The sequence below is a fragment of the Sus scrofa genome, chromosome 14 (assembly GCF_000003025.6).
Source record: "Sus scrofa isolate TJ Tabasco breed Duroc chromosome 14, Sscrofa11.1, whole genome shotgun sequence".
NCBI lineage: Eukaryota > Metazoa > Chordata > Mammalia > Artiodactyla > Suidae > Sus > Sus scrofa.
In genome coordinates, this window is record NC_010456.5 from 51,472,564 (window position 1) to 51,489,684 (window position 17,121).

Here is a 17,121-nt window from a genome sequence, read left to right on the forward strand (position 1 = left end):
GACAGGTCTGCCTAGAGGCTCTGTCCACTCTGTGCAGGCCCCGGCCTGAGTGCCACAACGCTTGTCCTCAGCCCCTCTTGTCTCTTCTCTCCACCGCCACCGGTCAGCAGTGCTGTCAGTTCTGTGCCTGCTATTCTCGAGGGCTCTGTCCCTGTCTCCAGAGCCTCTTTCACCCCTTTGCCCTCTGCCTCGGGTGTAGGCACTGTGCCTGGCATGGCTGTTGGCCTCCCTTCTCAAGTAGGGACTGAATGGTGGCAGGTTAGTCACTTCACCCCTAGTGGCTTGTTGCTCCCAGGATGGAGCCAGGCTCCAGGTGTCTCCTGCGCCCCCGCCCTGACCCACCCTGACCAGGCCCCCTTCCCCACAGCCACCACCCCTCCTCTCTTGAGAACAGAACCTTGCCACCTTTGGGCCCCCCAGCACGGTGCATCACTATCCCCATCCATGTGCCCTGGGGGTCAGGGGTAACAGAGCCCCTGGCCGTGCCTCTGAGGCCCTAGTGCCGCAGAGTTGAGCCGAGGGTCTCACGCTGGCCTGACTGCCTGGCCCTCGCAGGTGAGTGGATTGCTATCGATGTGCTGGAGGGAGGCCACGCATCTCTGTGTGTCCCAGAGAGGGCCGCACACTGTGCAATTTGCCTGGTAAACCGAGTTGGGGATGCTGTGGTGAAGTTTAGTGGAGATTTTTTTTTTTTTTGTAATCCTTTTTGAGCCTGAAGATAATATTGTTTTTGTGCTTCTGAAGTTGGAATTACAATGAACAGTTTAAATTTGGATTTAAATGATAATTTAGGTTCTGAAAAAAGTGAAGGTTGATTGTTTTGAAGCCTAAAAGATTCTCTCAGGCAGTATTATTTTTAAGTTCTGACCACATGTTAGTAGCGCTTGGTGCCAGGGAAGCGGGAGGTCTCTTGTCATTTTGTGACAACATCTTTACGTCTCTTCGCAGGTGGAGGAAGACAGGTGCCCCTCCGGCATGAAGACAGACTCGCTTAGTCGTCAGTCATTTAAGCTGAGTGCATTGTGATTTCCAATAATTGAGGCAGTGGTTCTAAAAGCTGTCTACATTAATGAAAAGAGCAATGTGGCCAGCTTGACTAAGCCGCAGCGCGGGCAGGACGGCACCTGGGTCTCGACGGACTTGTGCATGTTAGCTGTGTAGATTTATGTAAGGTTTTTTTTTTTTTTGTTTTTTTTGTTTTTGTTTTTTTTTTAAAACTCTGGTCTTTTAAACTAGTCTTAAGCACTTTTACTATGGAGACGTGTGAGAGCCCCTGTCCTCTCCCGCGTGAGCCCGCAGGAGGAGCGGTCATGGAGAACCCAGCTTGCCCCCTCCCAGCGCTGCCCCATGGACAGTCTCCACCACCTCCCCTGCAAACGTCCAGTGATGCAGAGGTAATGGACGTTGGCTCTGGTGGTGATGGACAGGCCGAACCCCCTGCCGAGGACCCGCTCGACTTCTACGGAGCTTCTCTTCTCTCCAAAGGATCCTTCTCTAAGGCCCGCCTCCTCGTAGACCCGAACTGTAGTGGCCACAGCCCACGCACTGCCCGGCACGCACCTGCGGTCCGGAAGTTCTCCCCTGACCTTAAGTTGCTTAAGGATGTAAAGATTAGCGTGAGCTTTACCGAGAGCTGCAGGAGTAAGGACAGGAAGGTGCTGTTCACGGGAGCGGAGCGCGACGCGCGGGCAGAATGCACCCTGGCCCTTAGCCCTGTCAGTGGAGACGTGCATGCTTGTCCTTTTGGCGGGAGCATTGGTAACGGGGTAGGCATAGGGAGTGAGAGTGCTGATAAGAAGGATGAGGAGAATGAGCTGGATCAGGAAAAGAGAGTGGAGTATGCAGTGCTGGATGAGTTAGAAGATTTTACTGACAATTTGGAGCTAGATGAAGAAGGAACAGGCGGGTTCACGGCTAAAGCGATCGTGCAGAGAGACAGAGTGGATGAAGAGGCCTTGAATTTCTCCTATGAGGTATGTTGGCGGCCCCTCCTTTGGAGCACTCTTAGCGAACCCCAAAGAGAGGTGTTGGAATTGTGGCACCTTTTGAAAGCCGGTGTTGCAGGGAGAAACACTGACGTGAGGTGGAGCCATTAATGTGAACAGAGAAAGCTGCCAGGAGTCCAGGTTTTCAGACTTTGCTAATGAAAAGCTTGGCCGACAGGTCTGCCTCCTGCCCTTTGTCGCCGCTGAGCTGGAAGGAGCTGCTGGCCACGCCCCCTGGTGGCACGAGCACCTGCCCGAGCCTGTGGTTCAGCTGTTGGTTTCATCCCATTTGTTTTTCAGATGATCACGTGCCATAAAGGCCCACCTAGACCCCTTGAGAGCGCCTCCTTTCTCATTGTCACTGATGCTGTGACGCTTGCCGTCGGGCAGGAGCTGGGTGCTGGGGCCAAGGGGTCTGAACAGCATGTTTTGCAGGACGACTTTGACAATGATGTTGATGCTCTGCTGGAAGAGGGCCTCTGTGCCCCCAAGAAGAGGAGGATGGAGGAGAAGTACGGAGGAGACAGCGACCACCCGTCCGACGGGGAGACAAGTGTGCAGCCGATGATGACCAAGATTAAAACCGTGCTCAAAAGTACGTTGGGCCAGTGAGCACTGAGCGTTACCGGGTGGCTTGGGGCTGCCCTCTGAGGGCGGGAGGGTCCTGTCTGTGTGGGGAGGTGGAGAGGAGACGCCCAGACCCAGCTGCAGGTGGGGCTGGAGCAGTGTAGCATGGCGGTTGGGGGCAGGGCCTTTCAAGGAGGTTGGGCAGAGGCCAGAGGTGGGTGCCAGCATGGTGGCTGGTTTGGGTTCTGGGTTCTGTGCTGACTGTTGGGGAAGTGCCTGGAACCGGGCAGGCATTGGTACAGTCTAGTCTGAGCATGTCCTGGTGTGCAGCATGGCTCAGGCACTGGCAGGGGCAGAGGTGGAAGACATGGAGGTGTGGCTGGGGGCCATGCGTCTGCCCGAGGGGACTCTGGTTGGAACAGGAACCTGGGCCTCAGAGCCTCTGGAAGGTGGTGTCAGTGGTCTCCCTGGGCAGGTAGAGCCGTGGCTGTTCTGAATGGGTTAACAGGGTGCCTACCTGCCCACCCTTGGCACTGCTGTATCTTTCCCTCTGCAGCCTCCTCCTCCTTGACTGCCTCTTTCCCAAGAACTGTAGGCTGGGCCTTGAGGCCACAGACTGTGAGCTGCCTGCGAGCTGTCTAGGCGGCCTTGCTGGCTCTGACTGCAAGCTGTCGTGAGCACACTATGGTCCCATGTTGTGCTCTGCTCGGTTAGCATGTCCTCCACCTGACTTAGCCCAGAGCTAGTTTAAGGTGGCTCCTGGCCCAGTCTTGGGGTGGGGTGGTGCTGCCTGATGGGGTCTGTGTGTGTCCAACCTCTTGTTCTCTCCCAGGGCCGTCCAGTGTTGGCTACATGTGGGTGTCCAGCCTGGCACTGAGGGGGCACTCCCTTTTCTGTGAGGGTCACTGGTGGTGTTTTTTGTATATTTACGTTGCTAAATTTCACTTGGTTTTTCACCTTTGTTTTCAAGTCTGTAAATTGTTCTCAGTGTTTGTAAGGAAATTTTTATTTTAATCTTTGCCATGTGCTTTCCCCCGCAGTCAGGTCTGTTGGTGGCAGCAAGCCTCAGGCCTCCTTTATAACTATAGAACACAGATGCGTGGGAGTGGCGCCACACACAGGTGTGGAAGTGGGGCGGTTTGAGGCTGTGCTCTGTGTGCTGCTGAGAGTGCAGTACAGTCTCGACGAAGGCTTGTCACTTGCTCGTGGAAAGCCGGGGTCCACAGGAGGGACTTACTAGCCAAGCCCGCCCAGCCCCTGAGGTACCTTGGCCTCAGCCAAGTGTCAGTGGTGCTTGCCAGCTGTGGAGGCAGGGCTGAGGTGAGGCCCTGTGTCTCCCAGGACACTGTTCCAGGCTCTGTGTTTTGCCAGCACTGTTCTGTACAGCATCCTGCTGCGTCAAAGGTCTTGGGGTCTGTGGGTCACACCAGGTGACAGGTGCCGTTACGGTGTGCACAGTTGTGCAGGTGGGAGGTGCTGAGTGGCAGGCGCAGCACTCCCCTGCTTCTGCTTCTTCGAGCGTCTTTTTAATGTTTGGTTGAGCTTACAGTTGTTACCTGCCATGGGTTGTAACTTTGAAAACTTCCTGATGATTTTTACACAGTTTTAAGTGTTTTCAAGTGATAGTAGGGTGTTCCTGTCTTCACGCAGGCCGCGGCCGCCCGCCGACAGAACCGCTGCCCGATGGGTGGATCATGACGTTCCATAACTCTGGAGTCCCCGTGTACCTACACAGAGAGTCTCGAGTAGTCACCTGGTCCAGGCCCTACTTTTTGGGCACGGGAAGCATACGGGTTAGTCTTGTCATTGCAGCAGGAGTGTGCGTGTCTGAACAGGTTGCGTTGCAGGCAGATGGGCAGGTTAAAGGAGGACGTGCAGAGCTGGGGTGGCCATCCTGTAACCCATGTTGTGGTTTCACATCTGCAGAAACACGACCCCCCTCTGAGCAGCATCCCCTGCCTGCATTATAAGAAGATGAAGGACAGTGAGGAAAGGGAGCAGAACCGGGAACTCGCCCCTGGTGGGGAGGTATCCCCTGCCAAGCCCCCGGGCCGATCTGCGGAGCTGGAGCTCCCCATGGAAGAGCCCGACTCCTTGGGGGCCGATTCAGGGCCCCCAGACGAGAAAGACACACTGGGGGCCGAGGCCGCACCTGGGGCCCTGGGGCAGGTGAAGGCCAAGGTGGAGGTGTGCAAAGATGAATCGGTTGGTGAGTCTCCAGAGTGAACTTGGTCCTTCATGCCCGAGGAAGGGGCCATGCGGGCCCATCCCCTCCCACCCTCCCACAGTTCTGAAAAGCCGTCTCCCGAGCCCCACGCTGCCTCCCTGCATGGTACTGCCACGCAGATGGCCTTTCTCTCTGGACATGTTTTCCATCTTCCATCAAGTCTTGCTTTTCTGTGGATGTGCTTATGTGGCATCCTGATGTACCGGGCGCCTGTGGAGTAAGCCTCTCCAGCCACACAGTGTGGGCGAGGCCTTCCTCTCAAACCCACAGCCGCCCTTGGGTATGTGATGTCCCCCTTCCTCCTTCCTTCCCTCCTGTGTGTCTTCCTCAGTGGCAGCCTGTTTTAGCTGACCTGCTAAATCTTTCAGAGGGCTTAGTGTTTTTGGGATCCCCAGTTGTCTGTGTGCTGAGGTCTCTTGAGCGTGAGGAGCTGGGGCGGGGGGCACTGCTGCTGAGAGCGTGACAGAACCCTCTCAGGAGAGGCTGGTGCAGTCTCAGGCAGCCCACCATCCCACTGGCTCCTCTGTCTGTATACAGGCTTTTCTTGGGGGCACAGTTGGAAGGGATCCCTCTCTCAAGACTCTAACTTAGTGGTTTCCCCCTGCTTGGTGTCATCACACGCACACACTCACCTAACACCTGAGTATGCTCCTGCTCTTCTGAAAATACCTGCCTCCCACCTCTGACCTAACTGCATTTGTTTCCAGACCCACTCTTATGCACCCCGTGTAAAGAAATAGGTGGTTTTGATCAGTACTTAAGAGTAGCTCAGGTGGAACCTTGGACTTGGGCTTGAGCTGGGTGCAGGCAAGTGTGGGCATGAGCATGCCACATGGGAACCCCATGGTCCTGCGGGGAGGCAGGGACCTCCTGAAGAGGGTGGGGAGGAAGAGGCACAGCAGACAGGGTAGGGCCGATCAGTGCCAGGGCCCCCAGCCACCCAGCACTTTGAAGGTGGGAGGTGGCTGTGGGGCTGGCTTAGTGCCTCAGCTGCTGGTTTCTGTACAGGGAGAAAGGTCCAAAGACTTATGTCTTTGTTCTTCTTAAGGTTCCTTTTTCTTTGTTTTTGTATTCTTGTTCTTACTCTAAGTAAACTTAAAAAAAGGACAGAAAGTTGTCCAAAGGGGAGCTGGCAGAGTGAAGGGACCTGGGCCTTTGCTTCCCTTGCCCTTGGAGAGGAGAGGGGAGGAAGTGTTGTGTGGCCGGGACCTGTTTTGCTTACTGAGCAGAGGACAAGACGCTTAGGTTGGGAGTCAGTGATTCGGGTCACTCTGGATCTCGTATAGACCTCGAGGAATTTCGGAACTACCTGGAGAAGCGCTTTGACTTCGAGCAAGTCACCGTGAAGAAGTTCCGGACATGGGCTGAGCGTCGCCAGTTCAACAGAGAAATGAAGCGAAAGCAGGCAGAGTCGGAGAGGCCCATCCTGCCGGCCAATCAGAAGCTTATCACCTTGTCTGTGCAGGACGCGCCCACGAAGAAAGGTGCACCGGGCTCAGAGATCATGTCCGCCTGACATTCGGGATGTGTGCTTTGTGGGGCTGTGTGGGCAGAGCCCGTGCTGCCGTGAGGGCTCAGCATGGACACTGCGGGTCCCCAGGGTCCCCTGCTTTTGCTGAGACAGCCCCTCTCTTCACAGAGTTTGTCATCAACCCCAACGGGAAGTCCGAGGTCTGCATCCTGCACGAATACATGCAGCGCGTCCTCAAGGTCCGTCCCGTGTACAACTTCTTCGAATGTGGTGAGTTAGACCTTCCAGCTCAGCCCCAGAGGTGTCAGGGCCAGTGGAGTGGGAGCCCCCTTCAGCCTCTCTGCTGGGATAGAAACGGGTGTGGGGATTGGCGGGGAGGGTCAGATGGGCCAAGAGTGTCAGACTGTGCCCTGTCAGCGTGACCATTCTGCTTCCCACACCCCCATCCTGCGCTGCCTGGACCTGAGGCAGGCCTCCCCACTTTGCCTCCAGGGGTCGAGTGAGGGGCAGGTGGATGAAGGGCCCATAGGTCTGTACTGGCCACCAGCTGTCCTCTTCGACCATCCTCAGCACTCCTTTGTGAAAAGTAGAACCTCGGCCTCAGTCATTTTCCTGTCTGGCCCTCCGTCCTTTCTCCGTCTCTGTCCCTGGCAGCACTGCCTCTTGCCCCCTTCTCCTGTCCAGTTTGCTGTCCATGATCCTTGTATCCCTTGATTTCCTGGCTTTGTTCTCTGCCTGCTCTGTTCCTTGGCTCTGTCTCTGTGCTCTGGGACCCCCAGACCCCCACCTCATACATTGGCCTGAGCAGGTTGTATATGTACCAATGCTCTTAATGTCTGGGCAGGTGTGTTTCAAGATGCTAACTTTAATTCTTAGAGAACCCAAGTGAACCTTTTGGTGCCTCGGTGACCATTGATGGTGTGACCTATGGATCTGGAACTGCAAGCAGCAAAAAACTTGCAAAGAATAAAGCTGGTAATGTGCCTGCCTGGGCAACAGACTGGGTCGCCCTGCCGTGGGCCAGGGAGGGGTGTGGCTGGGGCACATCTGTTTTCTGTATTTGTTCATACTTTGACTTTTTAATATTATGTTCTCACTGGAGAAAATTCAAACAGAAAAAGTAAAACATGAGAAATGAAAGTAGAAGGCTCTTCTCCACTTGACAGCTGGGCCGGAGCCTCCCGCCCGGTCCCCTATGGCTCACAGATATTGAGGTGTGCTCACCGCCAGCCAAGCCCAGGGCCCGTTTGTATTTAAGCTGAGCAGAATGTGGGTGTGCTTGGGGGGCAGCATGCTGTTGGCATTCTTGGTTTTGTTCCCTGAATCCTTCAAACTCCAAATTTGGGGTTGCCGCTTGCTGAAGGGGACCCAGCAGGCACTTGGGGATGCTGGTGTTTTCTGGTTAAGGCCCGTGAACCTCTGACCATGTGCCGCCTCTTGCTTTATTCCTGGCACTCCTGGGCATTGGCGTTCTTTTCCAGAACCATCTAGCCCCAGTATCAGGCTTATTTGGCCTCTCCCGGGGAGTGGAGCACATCACAGGCAGGTGTTGGATGCACCCCAGGTCCTGGTGGGCCTCTCCCATGGTGTTGTTTGCAGAGCGTGTTGGCTTTTTTTCGGTCTCCCTGAGTCTCAGTGGGTGGGGCCTTTGTGCTTCGGTGCTCAGGTCCCTGGGCCTTGCTTTGGTGGCAGTGCTGAGATCGATTGGAGTCTGTTACCGACTGTCCTGTGTGTGGCTGCACTGGGCTCGCATGCTCTCTGCCCCAGCCTCCAGCAAGCTGGGCGTTCCCGGGGTCCTAGAGCGGGAACCAGCAGAGGGGCCCAGTGTGGAGGCTCCAGTGCTCTACTGACACCAACACCCCTGCAGGGCCAAATGCCACACACACCCCTGTCCACTGGGCACCTACACTCAGATTCTGTCCCTCCCTGCCATCTGTCCTGCAGACGCTTCCCCATTGTCCCCTACCTGGCCGCTGTTCCTGCCTGTTCCCTTGGCCTGCTTGTCCTCAGGGCCCTGTCCTTATGTGTCCTGAGCTCCCTGCTGCTGGGCCTTCGCTCTCAGGGTTCTCTCTCCACAGCCCGGGCTACGCTGGAAATCCTCATCCCTGACTTTGTTAAACAGACCTCTGAGGAGAAGCCCAAAGACAGTGAGGAGCTGGAGGTGAGTGTAGGACCCTGACCTTCTGGTCAGGCTGAGTGGCCCAGGTTCTAGGTGCTCTGTTTCATGCTGCTGTGTGCTGGTGCGTGTTTGGGGAGTAAGGCCAAGGTGTGAGGGAGCCTTGGAGGCAGAGTCTACAAAAGGCTAGGTAGATTATTCCCTATATTAAGAACCATTTAAAACTAAACTTTTTCAGGGAAATAATAGTTTTTCATAGCAAGGTTTTTTGTAGCAAGAGCTTCTCACTCTGAAGAATCCGTTCTTTTCCTTAACAGTTTTATAGATAATGTAATTTATGTACCATAAACTTTGCTCTTTTAAACCACACAATTCGGTAAATATTCAGAGTTGTACCAACCATCATGACACTCCAATTCGGGAACGTCTGCATCCTGGAGAAAGCACAACTGTCCCTGTTATCGGCCTCTCCCCTGCCACCACTAATCTAGTCTAGTCTCCTTCCGAACCTGCTCTGTGGCTCACCCGATACATGGTCCTTTGTGACTGGTCTCTATCTTCGCTGTGGGTTTTATCAGATTGAGGAAGTTTGCTTCCCCTCGAGGAAGTTTCTTTCCACTCCTGGTTCGTTGAGGGGTTCTGTGGAGCTTGTTTTCCTGCTTCTCTTGAGAGGGTCACGTGGATTTTGGCTTTTACTGTACTGACGTGGAGGTGTATTACATTGATTTTTGAATGTTAAACCTTCCATTCTTGGGATAATTCCCACTTGGTCACCATGTATAATCATTTTTATGCGTTGCCGGACTTGGCTCCCTAGTGTTTTGTTAGGGATTTTGCAGCTCTATTTCTAAGGGATGCTGGTCTGTATTTTCTTTCTTTATGTTGTGTTGGTGTTGGTTTCAGGGTAATACTGGCCTCAGAGTGAGTGTGAAGTATTGCTTCTTCTTTCCACGTGTGGCATAGATTGTCAAGGATTGATATTAATTTTTGAGCACTTGATAGAATTTCACCAGTGAAACCATCTGGGCCTAGACTTTTCTTTGTTTGAAGTTATTTATTTATTAATTCAGTCTTACTTGATGTACATCTTCAGATGTTCTGTTCCTTCTTGAGCCCTTTTTGGGACTTTGTGTCTTTCTGGGAATTCTTCCACTTGATCTAGTTTGACAAATTTATTGGTAAATACACAGTCATGGTGTTCCCTTGTGATCCTTCCTGTTTTGGTAAGGTCATGATGTTTCTTGCCTTACTGATTTTAGCAGTTTGAGTCTTTTTTCTTGGTTGGTCTGACTAAAGGTTTGTCAATGTTGTTAATCTTTTCAGAGATCCACTGGAAGTTCCTCTGTAGCCCGGTGGGTTAAGGATCTGGCATTGCTGCACCAGTGACACAGTTCGCAGGTCTGGCTCCATTTGATCTCTGCACTGGGAACTTACACATGCTGTGGGTGCAGCCAAAAAACCAAAACCAAAACAAAGATCTACCTTCCAGTTGATTTTTTTGGTTTGGGTTTTTTGGCCTTGCTTGCAGCAGGTGGAAGTTCCTGGGCCAGGGACAGAACTCTGACCATAGCAGTGACAATGCTGGATCCTTAACTGCTAGGCCACCAGGGACTTCTTTTTTTCCCCTACTATTTTTTTATTCTCTATTTCTGCTGTAGCGTTTATTATTTCACTTATTCTGCCAGTCTTGGGTTTAGTTTTTGTACTTCTGTATTTTGTAGTTCCTTAAGGTTAGGGTGTTGATTTGAGACATTTTTATTTTTTAATTTATTTTTTTCTTTTTCATTGGCATCCATGGCATATGGAAGTTCCCAGGCCAGGGATCAAGTCCAAGCCACAGCTCTGACCTGTGCTGCAGCTGTGGCAACGCCAGGTCTTTAGCCCACTGCACCAGGCCAGGGATTGAAGTGGTGCCTCCACAGAGACAAGCCAGAACATTAACCCACTGCACCACAGCAGGAATTCTGAAATCTTTTTTTTAGGTCTTTTGTCTTTTTATGGCTGCACCCGCGGCATATGGAGGTTCCCAGGCTAGGGGTCAAGTCAGAGCTACAACTGTCGGCCTACACCACAGCAACGCCAGGCAGATCCAAGCCTCATCTGTGACCTACACCACAGCTCTCAGCAACGCCAGATCCCCAACTCACTGAACAAGGCCAGGGATTGAACCCGCATCCTCATGGATGCTAGTCAGATTTGTTAACCACTGAGCCGTGATGGGAACCCCCTGAGATTTTTTTTTTTTTTTTTTTTGGTCTTTTGTCGTTTGTTGTTGTTGTTGCTATTTCTTGGGCTGCTCCCACGGCATATGGAGGTTCCCAGGCTAGGGGTTGAATCGGAGCTGTAGCCATCGGCCTACGCCAGAGCCACAGCAACGCGGGATCCGAGCTACATCTGCAACCTACACCACAGCTCACGGCAACGCTGGATCGTTAACCCACTGAGCAAGGGCAGGGACCGAACCCGCAACCTCATGGTTCCTAGTCGGATTCGTTAACCACTGCGCCACGACGGGAACTCCCCTGAGATCTTTTTATAGGTGAAGGTTACAACTATAAATTTTTTTCTGTGTACTGCATTGCAGCCCATGATTTTGCTTTAGTATATGTTGTGTCTATGTTTTCATCTATTTTCAGGTATTTTCCTAATTTCTCTCGTGATTTCTTCTTTGAACTGTTGGTTATTTTAGAAGTATTTTCTTTTCATGTATTTGTGAATTTCCCAAGTTTCCTTCGGTTATTGATTTCTAACTTAATTCGTTGTGGTTTGAAAACACAGTTTGTGTGGTTTCAGTCAATCCTTTGAAGTTTGTTAAGGCTTGTGTTGTGACTGCCTGAGAGGATGTGTATTGTGTTGCCAGTGGAGTGGACAGATGTCTGGGTGGTCCAGCTAGTGTGCTGTTTTTGCTGCTCTCCTTCCTTGTGGGTCTGCTATCATTGAAGCAGACCCCCCATTACTGCTCAGTTGTTTATTGTACCCTTCACCTCTGTCAGGTTTGGCTTGGTGCATTTTGGGGCTGTTGTTAGGTGTGTGTGTGTGTTTGTGATACTGTGATGTACAAGAAGTACGTGTTTGGTCTTTGTCCCCAGTTCCTGAAGTAGCTTCTGTTGATAACGGTGAAGGGAACATCCTATGAATGCCCCCTCAGCTGCACCTGCTTTATGTTCATGAAGTGACCTGGAAACCCTGAGGGTGGGGCTGGTTCCCATAGAGCCCAGGCCAGGGCTGTGCTCGGGCCCACACAGTGAAGCCTCCACAGAAACGCTGACCGGGGCTCAGCGGGGCCTCATGGTGGTGAGTCTGTGGAGGTGTTTGGGGGCGCGTGCTCAGGGACCAGCGCCTCGTCCTGACTTGGGTGAGGGAGAAAGCCCCCTCCCCACAAGAGCACAGGGGGCGCCTGGGGCCCCAGAAGCTGGACAGTCCAGGAAGGTGCCTCCTTAAGAGGCCTCACAGGAGCAGCCAGCAGAGACTTGACTTTGGACTCTGGCTTCCAGAACCGGGTGAACATGTGTCTTGGTTTCAGCTATACTGTGTGTAGTTTGTTGTTCCTGCTACCCTGGAAGATGAGCACATCCCCTGCCAGGGCATGGGCCTCACTTTCAAGTGGGTGCCAGGGGCTACCTCTGGGCTGGCGATGCCTCTGTCACTAAGAACTTGCTTTTCCTCCCTGAACCAATTGGGTATCTCCTATCAAGAACCCCTGGTAACCTTTCTGTTTTGCCAGATCCTCTATAAACTCACCATGGTTTTCAAGCTTTTCTCCAAAGGTTGTTATCTTTCGGTTTCTGACCAATTATCTGATCAGACTCTGACTCAGAACAGGCTTCTCAGGAATTACCATCATGACTCTGGGTTAAGAACCTGACTAGAGTCCATGAGGATTCAGATTTGATCCCTGCCTTAATTAGTGGGTTAAGGATCTGGCGCTGCTGTGAGCTATGGGGCAGGTCACAGACGTGGCTTGGATCTGGTTGCTGTGGCTGTGGCATAGGCCGGCAGCTCTGATTTGACCTCTAGCCGCAGGTGCAGCCCTAAAAAAAGAAACAGAAGTTCCCTAGGCTCTCAGGCAGTGACCTGGGCCCCTGGCCTGTCCAAGTTGAGGGCACCTGGTGGTGAGGGGTGGCATGCTTGGCCAGGTGCCAAGGAGATGGGAGGCAGCTTTGAGGGGCTGCAGACACGGCGGGCACTGCCACTGCAGCTTTGTTTTGTAGTATTTTAACCACATCAGCATCGAGGACTCACGGGTCTATGAACTGACCAGCAAGGCCGGACTGCTGTCTCCCTACCAGATCCTCCATGAGTGCCTTAAAAGGTAGGAGGCTGCTTCTAGCGGTCGGGCATGAGCCTCTCCTGGTTGCCTTGTGCCCTCACTGGTACAGGCTCTCCCTCTGCTCTGCTGGCATGTGCTCGGAGAGGCCCCTCCACTTTAGCAGAGCAGTGTCTGGGGAGCGGGATGTGCTGTCTCTGGGGGCCCTTGGAGGGCCTTTCCTCCCCCTCAGCTGATGTGCCTGCTGCGTTTCCTCCCACAGAAACCATGGGATGGGGGATACCTCTATCAAGTTTGAAGTGGTTCCTGGTAAAAACCAGAAGAGTGAATATGTCATGGCGTGTGGCAAGCACACTGTGCGCGGTTGGTGTAAGGACCTCCCCGCCCCCAGGCACACACAGCACTTTCAGTGACCCCTGGGGCCATTGCCCTGCCCCCCTACCCCCCACATTGACATCTGAAATGCCACCTGAGGCACAGGGCTGGTCATCTTGGCTGGGCTGCATGCTCCCCTGACCAGTCCTCTGTCCCTGTGAGGGGACAGCAGCAGGACCTTGTGCTCGTGGTGGGCACCAGCTGTGCTTACCACCTGACTTGGGTTATTTAGAAGAAATTTTAACTGCTGCAAACACAGGGTGTTGGTTGGGAGGTGATGCGTCAGGAGGCCTTGGGCAAGGCCTGGGTGTGTTTTTTGTTTCAGTGGCTGCCAGGCCCTCCACCGAGACCTGTCCTGGCAGGTGGGCTGGGCAGGGCATGGGACAGACCCTCATCTGAGCCAGAGGCCCCATCTGGATGGGGGCCTAACCTCGGCTCAGCCCACCTGGTCAGTGGTCGTCCCTGGTCCTCACTCGCTTTTCAGACCCACCGTGGACCTGCCTCCCACCATCTAGAAACCTCCACAGCCCAGGACACCTTCTGGACACTCCCTGCCCCCACCCCTGCCCTGCAGGATGCCCCCTCTGTATGTCTGCAGATGTGGGTGTAGGGGGTGGGAGGCTTTGTGAACCATGGCCTTGGTTGTGTTCCGATCTCAGGGCAGAGATGTTGGGACGAGGTGTTCCCTTGGATGTCTTGGTGTTTGTGACTCCCTTCCTGCGTTTCCTCACAGGTAAGAATAAGCGAGTTGGGAAGCAGTTAGCCTCTCAGAAGATTCTTCAGCTTCTGCACCCGCATGTCAAGAACTGGGGGTCTTTGCTGCGCATGTACGGCCGTGAAAGCAGCAAGATGGTCAAACAGGTAGCTGGGGCCCTGCCATCACAGAGTCAGGCAGCTGTGCTCTTGTCTGTGGCTGCCTCTTGGGCTTTGTGGGGGCATTGTGCTGTCCCTGATGATGCCTGCCTGTGGAGGGGCCTGGGGGCAGGCAGAGTTGGGGGACTGCCTGGTAGGAGGTGTGTCCTGTCCTCCCTGGGGCTAGAGGGAGTGTGAGCAGACACTCAGCTCTCCTTGGCCACTATTTACCTCGTATGTCATCTGCTTTGTTTCTGCTGTTTGGTAAAGATTGAGGTTTTAGCCAACACCTTTAGGTTTTTGTGTGTTTGGGGTGGAGCAAAGCACAGGCAGGGAAGTGAGGTTTGTGTTCTTTGATAAGGGCCTGGGCACCCACTGAGTGGCAGGTGGGGCTGGTGGGGCCGGTGGGGCCGTCCCTAAAGAACTCCTGGCTCTGGGCAGGACAGGGCTGGTGAGGGAGGGGACACTGGGCCCAAGGTGCTTGGATGTGCTGAGCAGTGCAGGGGATGCTCCTGCTCTGTGCTCAGGTAACCTCTGCCCTGCTGGGCTCTGAAGAGCGAGAGGAAGCCCCTTGAGCTGGATGGCATGGTCCTTTGAGAGTGGTGGAATATGGCATCCCAGGGCCAACAGGTGTCCTCAGAGGTGGTTCCTCACGGGAGGGGCCCTGCAGGGCCTGCAGAGTGCTCCACATTGGGGGCCCACAGGCTCCGAGGGCCCCAGTGCCAGGGCGAGTCCTTTCCCATGATGTGCTGTCCCTGTAAGCCAAGGTCGTGCTCAGTCAACCCAGTCTCAGGGCTCTGGGCAGTGAGTGCCCACCCAATGGCCGTGTTGGAGGCTGAGGGTGTTGGAGTGGCCACCCCATGTGAGGAGGAGGCAGAAGAGAGGGCAGTGTGGTCAGGAGGGAGCTTGTGTGCCCGTGGGGCCCAGGCAATCCCTCGAGCAAGGCTCTGCTCTCCAGGAGACTTCGGACAAGAGTGTGATTGAGCTGCAGCAGTTTGCCCGGAAGAACAAGCCCAACCTGCACATCCTGAGCAAGCTGCAGGAGGAGATGCGCAGGCTGGCAGAGGAGAGGGTGAGGCTGTGGAGCTGTGTCACCCGGTTCTGGGCTAGAGCTGGCACCCCTGGCTTCCCAGCCTCTTGTGTGTTGGCCTGGGTTTCCCGTGGGTCCCTCACTGGGGTTCAGGAAGCTTTGAGTCCCTGGTGGTTGTGACCTCTGTGACCCTCCACTTCTGGGTGTGCATCCTGATTCCCAGGGAAGCACCAGCACACCGAGCTCTGTGATGACATCCACAGAGACCCTCCTGCCCAGTCCCTCCCCCATCAGCCCACTCTTTAGGCCCTCCTACTACTACACAGGCCGCCTGGTGCCTGGCTGATGGGCTCTCCCTGCCCCCTGCCCCCTTCCAGAGCTTCTTGCCCAAAGTTGGGCTGTGTGTTCCCACAACACCTGCATCCCTGACCTTGGCTTTTCTTCTAGGAAGAGACGCGGAAGAAGCCCAAGATGTCCATCGTGGCCTCTGCGCAGCCTGGTGGTGAGCCCCTGTGCACTGTGGATGTGTGAGGTGGTGGCCAGGCTCAGGGGCCGCCTGCTGGGGAGACCTCGCCTGCTCACTCTGTGGCCTTGAGCCTTCAGTCTAAGGGCCTCCCCACCGCAGTGTTTCTGAGGCCGGAGACAGCCAGGGCTATGCCGCTTTTCCCCGGGGGCCACCCACAGGTCTGGGTGGACGAGCTGAAGCATCAACTCACCTACCGCACAGGTGGAAGCTGAACGTGCGGAGGTCGCTGTGGACCTCTGCTTGTGCGGACTTGCTACAGACCGGTTTTATGAAGGTTTTCATGAATTTTAGTACATAACACGCACTGACAAGAAGTGGTGGCATGAAATGGGAAGGCCCCATGCCCGGGGCTCCCATAGGCACCAGAGGAACCTGGTTAGAAGGCGCACACTAGCACCCCATCCCCTTCTCCACCTCCTGTGATTCCTTTTTTCCTCTGAAAAAGTTGGACTATTTCAGACCCTTTTGGTTTAAAATAAACACGGTAGCAGAACTAATTTTCAGAGGTTGCAGGAAAACCATCAAGGTGACTATTCTTTACCTTGAAATGCATTGCCAGTGGGTGAAGGTGCCTATCCCTGCCTGGCTTGGGATGTGGTCCTTTCTGAGTAAGTCTTAATGCCCCCCCCCTCCCAACATGCCTTCTCAGACACTGAGGCCCCTCACCTTTGCTGGCCTCTGTTAACTTTTTACTAAAATTTTGCAGTTAAGTCTGTCTGTCTGCCCATTGATTTTTAAAGCTTTTATGATATTTTAGAGTTTGGAGAAACTTTTACAGTGAGAGTAGAAAATAGATTTGGAATCATGTAGCAGATATGAAAATTAATGCATTTTAGCTCACAAACTTATTTAAAAAGGAAACAAGGACTTTCAGTGCAGTGCATTCTGTCACATGCTGGAGTGCCTCTCCAGAGCTGGTGTATGTGGGGGTGGCACTGGATTTTAAGAGCAGCTGCCCTGTGCAGCCAGTCCTGGTAACCAACCAGGTGACCCCTGTGGACAGGTGTGGGGTAGGCTGTTCCCACTCCAGTCCTGGGACACACTGGGACTCCTGGCCCTCAGAGCCTTTGGAGGGTGCAGTGTGCCCTCTTGGCACTTCCCTCATGGATGGTGTTGGTGGCTGTTTTCAGGAAGATGTTTTTCTTCCCTCACTTGCCCTGTGACCAGAGTGGCTCCGGTGATCTTTATAAAACTCACAAATCAAGTTGCTGTAATTACACACTTGCTTGTGTCTTGCCCCATCTGCAGTTGTGAATAATCATTTGACTGTAACTGCCCTTAAAACAGCCAGATGCGCCATTGTGAACCAAAGCTTTGTGCACACTGGAGGCGAGTAAGCCTCACCTTGGCCCCCCACCAAGTCCTTCCTTCCTGTCCCCTGTGTGGGTGCAAGTGTCCTGTGAACACAGCCATGCTGTTGGGGCAGAAGGCAGGGAGGGCCTGTGCTGAGGTCACCTCCATGTGGCCAACACCCTTTGCAACCTCCCAGGGGGTGGCTGGGCCATAGCTCTAAAGATGAGCCTGGACTGTCTGAACACATAAAACTGTCTAAAAGGAAAATAGCTGGTCTGTCTTTCTTCCAATGGTGGGGGGGGCACGGGCAAGCATGAGCCCTGGACTGGCCAGCTCTCCCAGAGTCTCCCAGGGGCTAGGGCAGCATCCTAACCCCCACCCTCCTGCCCACGCTTTGAGGACAGGGCTGAGC

At 53.9% G+C, this 17,121-nt stretch overlaps 1 protein-coding gene and 1 non-coding gene across 2 annotated transcripts; both read left to right on the forward strand.

The window, feature by feature from the left end:
- DGCR8 (DGCR8, microprocessor complex subunit) lies at positions 949-16,972 on the forward strand. The gene is given in 13 exon segments (NM_001206919.1): positions 949-1,973; positions 2,421-2,580; positions 4,203-4,345; positions 4,479-4,761; positions 6,066-6,263; positions 6,419-6,520; positions 7,127-7,225; positions 8,329-8,411; positions 12,578-12,678; positions 12,896-13,002; positions 13,742-13,869; positions 14,819-14,932; positions 15,338-16,972. Coding segments are annotated over 13 exon segments (2,322 nt in total). The 5' UTR covers positions 949-1,253; the 3' UTR covers positions 15,422-16,972.
- MIR1306 (microRNA 1306) lies at positions 1,355-1,434 on the forward strand. The gene has a single exon (NR_035395.1). It is a non-coding gene; the product is annotated as a microRNA 1306 (primary transcript).